At 51.1% G+C, this 4,986-nt stretch overlaps 2 protein-coding genes across 4 annotated transcripts in view; one reads left to right on the forward strand and one right to left on the reverse strand.

The window, feature by feature from the left end:
- ZFYVE26 (zinc finger FYVE-type containing 26) overlaps positions 1–3,727 on the reverse strand; it is an 89,908-nt gene extending 86,181 nt beyond the window's left edge. For all 3 annotated transcript variants that reach the window (XM_019519192.1, XM_019519191.1, XM_019519189.1), the window contains exons 1-3: positions 3,634–3,727; positions 1,559–1,869; positions 15–93 (exon numbers count right to left, since the gene is read on the reverse strand). In XM_019519192.1, the coding sequence (XP_019374737.1) occupies positions 15–93; positions 1,559–1,749 (270 nt within the window). In that variant the 5' untranslated portion in view covers positions 1,750–1,869; positions 3,634–3,727. The remainder of the gene's footprint in view (positions 1–14; positions 94–1,558; positions 1,870–3,633) is intronic.
- Positions 3,728–3,940: 213 nt separating this feature from the next.
- The window catches only part of LOC109298868 (galectin-related protein-like), a 13,693-nt gene continuing 12,647 nt past the window's right edge, over positions 3,941–4,986 (forward strand). The window contains exon 1 of the mRNA XM_019519197.1: positions 3,941–4,142. The gene's annotated coding sequence lies outside the window, so the exon portion shown is untranslated. The remainder of the gene's footprint in view (positions 4,143–4,986) is intronic.

The following is a 4,986-nucleotide window of genomic DNA, read 5'->3' on the forward strand; positions in this document are numbered from 1 at the left end:
TTTTTTTTTTTTACCTTACTGCATATCAGCCACTTCTTCAATACAAGAAGCCAAAGCCACGCAAGTCTCTGAGGGCTGTAATTCTTCCCACATCTATAAATATAATAAATACATAGCATGGATTGTCCACATCCGACTCTCAGAACCCAGAAAAAAAAAATGCCAGTGTTCAGCTGAGCTTTATAATTTTCTGTATAGAATAAAAAGGAAGGAAATTCAAACTTTGAAGATCAGTCAAATGGTGAGTGGGGACACTGTTTAAAAAAAGGATTCCAGTGACCACTACTGTAACGAACAAGTTAGTGTTCGACACGTGAAATTATTTCCATAGTTCTCTACTTCAAACCACAATACAACTTATTTCCTTTCTAAGCTTCAGTTTGCTGAAAAGCCTTTTCACACTTCAGCAGATTTCAGAGGTAATTATGTGTTTGCCAAGTACTGCTAAGTCTTGCTCCTGGTATTTCTTCCCGCTAAAGAATAAAAGCGATTAGCTCGCAACTGCACACAGATTCAACTATAAGCTCAAAACCAACCATTTGTGTTCAATGAAAAGTAAAAGGATAAATACAATTCCCACCTGCTTTACCATGTTTCCAATACCTTTACATGCAGGTCAAGATATAGTGTGTTATGGAACACTTCGACTTGGGAGAGAGGAAGAAAGGACCAGCACCCTTCACACTCTAGACAAAATCAGTGCCACCTATGGTGCAGCTATCAAGGTGTCTAACATACCTGTTATGTCCTGCGTATTTGCTGACAACTCTCATTTTTATTTTATGCATTTTTCCTGCAGACATGAGCAATTCCTAGAATACTATCAATGAAGTCCATGCCCAAGAATTGTTACAAAATATTTTTACAAGACTCAACAAGCAGAGGTACTTGAGGGGTATTTTTTTCAACTCTTCTTAAAATTTATAAACATGCCACTGAACTGAAAGAAACCCAACCTGAAAGAGTTTTATGCAAGTGCTTGAGAGAGAGCAAAACCAACTTAAAAAAACGTAAAAACCAAATGTTGTTTCAATATCCAAATTGAAAGACCTGCAAGAAGTAAAGAGAATAAGTGACGAATATTGAATAATTAAATGTTCAGTTTTAACAACGTTGGGCATTGTTAGTAATAAGAGAACACTTTAAATAAATATGGACATCTTCATTCAGAAAAGGCACCTTCAAGATGAAATGATGACTGTCAGCAGCACTACAGTTCTAGTACAACTCCCCCAGCCCTTCCTTGCACTCGTACTATTTCAGTGAAGTCTCAAAACTGACTTCCTCTTGGTTTCTGAGCATCCTTAAGCTTTTACCACCCCTCATTTTATCATGTGAAAGAACAAAGTTGTAAGCTTACTGGAGCTAGAGCCCTTTCATAACTGTTTATGCAGTTCACATATGGGAACATACTGGTCTGAAAGAGAAGATAGCTTGGCACTGAAGCAAGTTATATTTTGAGATCATATTGCATGCAAAAATAAAGCACAACTCTGGGTTGTTGGGAACTGCACAGTACACTTCCACCCATTACAAAAAAGAACCATCCAGCACTTACCTTAGCTGAGAGGGACAAGTTATCAGAGCATGCAGTATCGCCTCCACTTTCTCAGAGTCATCTCCCTGCCGCTGATGTAACTGAGGAACACAAGCTTGTGCAAGCTCCCAATCGCCCTGTCGTACACACTCACAGAAAAACCCAAAGAGATGGTCCAGTGAGGCTGTGTCCTCTTTACCAAAAGGATGCATCCTCCCCTTGCAATTGGACTCCCAGGAGCGGAAACAAACATCCAAAGAGACCAGCTGCTGTCCTAAAACTGTCACACCAAGTATCTCCTCAGTGCATCTTCAACAAATCAAATGGGGAGCCTGGAACAGAACAGGACGAGTGTTAGAAGCCAAGCTTCGGCTATCAAACAACACAAAGGGTTTTGCGAAAGTCTGGAATTACATTCCAAGGCAGCAACGTGACTCATACACCAACCTTTGCTTTAGCAGCTGACCCAAGCATGGGCACTGTGGAACACACACTGACACTTGTTTAGAGATCCAGTGCTCTTAGGAAATGCCAGGGATCCACTTGTTTGTTTATTAAGGAAAACACAGTGCTGATAGAGAGTGCTGGCCTAGTGACCTCTGCAGGGAAAGTAAAAGCGGCAGGCTTGTCAGCCCAAAAAGCTAAAGTCAACAGAACACCTTCAGAATGAGTTACTTTTCCCTTAGGACAAGGGTATTAAACATATGGCCTGTGGGCTGGATCTGGCCCATGTTGCTGTATGAACTGGCCTGTGCGTTGCTGGACTGACCCCAGCCCCACGTGCCACATGAGCTAGTCCCAGCATCCCATGGGCTGCAGGCAGCACAGGGTGCTTCACAGAGCCTGTGTGCAGCACTGGGTCCAGCCCATGGCCTGCAACAACCCATGCCCAGCAGCGTGCAGGCTGGACCCAGTGCCGCAGATAGTCTAGAGGGGTCAGTCCTGCAAACCAGCTTAGGGACACTAGTCTAGTCTGTGGGACTAGATCCCAGTATGCTAGAGAAGTTGGGCTGGAAGGGGCCTCCAGAGGTCATCGCATCCAGCTGCTGCCTGAGGCACATCCCTATCGAACCATCCTACACAAAGCACAACCTTAAACCAGTGGTCACCAACCTGGGGATCCCAATCAACAGGTATATCCCAGAGGTTCTTCAGGTTGATCCTGGGCTGGGCAGGCAGCTGGACATGTGCACATGTACACACCCGCCACCCCCAGCTCCAGCAGGCCAATCTGTGGGGAAGGGAAGGGGCGAGGGCCAGATCCAGGCCCCTGGTGGTGAGTGACTGACCATTCAGCCCAACCAGGAGCAGGGAAAGGTAAGTTGGGTTCCAGCCTGGCCAGGTGGTGGGAGGACTGGAGCCCGGGGGGAACTCCTCCAGGGGTGTGGGGGGGCTCCCTCCCCATCTCTGCGGGGGTGGAGGTGACAGAGGCAGCTGCTGCTGCGCCTCAAGTCCCGCTGCAGCTGGCCACGTGCAGGCACAGCTCAGCTCAGCAGCAAAGACTCACACGAGAGGGCCCCAACCCCACTTCTGTGCTGCTGCTGGACCGAGTTGTGCCTGCCCGACAACCAGAGGAACGTGGCGTCAGGCCCCAGCCCGGCTGGGTCTGGGACTCTCTGCGATCCAGGGGCACGTGGGGTGGGGGGCGAGGCAGATCCTGCGTTGCCCCTTACCCCACAAAAAGTGTTCTTCACCATAAAAAGGCTAGTGATCACTGATCTAAGCTCTACGCCAGACTGCCTGACAACACAGACCTGGCACCCGAAACTACTGAGGTACAGCAGGAGAACCACCGCAGACAACCGCAGCTCCGATGAAACCTCACCAATAGATGCTGGAGATCCCTGGGGCAGGGCAGAGGGCCATCTACCTAGGCTAGAGGGCTACCCATCCAAACCGGTCTGACACTGGGGTAAATTCCCTTCCTAATGCCCAATACAGGATGGGTGCCACCCGGAGCACAGAGGACAGACCCACAGGCGCCCCTGCCCCGCCTGCAGCCAACACCCAGGTGCGGTAACAACCCCCTGACGCAGGGACGCACCGGCCCAAGCCCGGGTGCTGCCCGCCCCACACGCACGCACGCACGCACGCACCTGGCGGGGCTGCCCGTCGGCGGTGGCACGGCCCAGCTCCCCCTCCGCACCCGGAGCTATGGAACGGTCTGCACCGCTGACACTCCACCCGGCATTGGCGCCATCTTGCAACACCGATCACGTGACCGCCCCAGTCACCAAAACCCCCACAAGGAGGAGCGCCTATTTGTCCGACAGCTGGAGATGCAAATGAGACGCCATCTTTCTTGAGGGCGTTGAAGCCTCGCCCTTGTTTTGTAGAACCCGGACTACCAAGCGGAGCAGCGCCCCCTGCCGGCCGAGCCCCGGAGCGCCGCTGGGGTCGCGGGCTGGACTGGCGGTCCCCCGGACACCTGACCCATGGGGCCGTGCGGATCCAGGGCTCGGTGCGGAAGGTCCCAGTACACGTGCTCCTGCAGCTAAAGAGAAAGGAGGACTCCCGCCCCCAGGCAGCTGCAGACTGAAGCAGAACCACGCACAGCTGTTGCCAGGGCAGGCATTGCCCGGAGAAGTGGTGCCCAGGATGGAGGGTGGCTGGCAGATGGGGGATGGACTGTGCCAGGTCCATCCCTCAGGCAGGCTGGATCCCGTCCACTGGCCCAGTCAGCCACGTAGCCCAACCCTGATCCACCCCATGCGGGGCCACGGCAGAGTGCCCCCACTTTGGATGAGGGGGCGGCCAGGCCCCAATCTTGGTCCGTCTGGATCCGAAGGGCCGGGGGGGAGGGCAAAGCAACCCTGATCCAAATGGGTGGTGGGAGGAGCAGTTTGGCCCAGTCTGGATGCGTGGAGGGCGGTGGGGATCCCACCGTGCAGGCAATGGGTGGCAAGGCTGGAGCCCGCCCCCCCAGAGCTTACAGTGCTCCCTGCTGCCAAGTTCGCAACTCTTGAGGGAGCCCGGTCAACTGTGTCATGGCTCTGCAGGCTGGATTTGGCTGGCAGGCCAGAGGCTGAGCACCCTTGACCTACAGTATATATAAAGTTTTAAAAAACCCAACCAACTAGGCAAAAAAAAAAAAAAAAAGTCAAAAGATACTGTATCTTTAGTCCTACTGCGGTCATTATAGTTAGATGTGCATCTCTTATTCAGATTCATTAAACGGAATGTAGCCTCCTGGAGTGTCTTAACAGTGCCGCCACTACTTCACTATCAATCTCTTCTGCACATGAATTAATATGACCACACCTGTTTGTCGCTAGAGCTGAAAACAGTTTGCAGAGCAGTGGCATGGAAGAGCTTGTCCCCTAGTTGGCCTGTCTACCATTTAAATCAAAAAGTTATCACCAACTCAGTCTAAAAAATTGCTGGACTGTTTGTGGACCTCTGTGTTTCCCTCCCAGCAGATGACACAATAATTAAAGTGCCCCATGAGA

The sequence above is a fragment of the Gavialis gangeticus genome, unplaced genomic scaffold (assembly GCF_001723915.1).
Source record: "Gavialis gangeticus isolate Ggan-Ray unplaced genomic scaffold, GavGan_comp1, whole genome shotgun sequence".
Classification (NCBI taxonomy): Eukaryota; Metazoa; Chordata; order Crocodylia; family Gavialidae; genus Gavialis; species Gavialis gangeticus.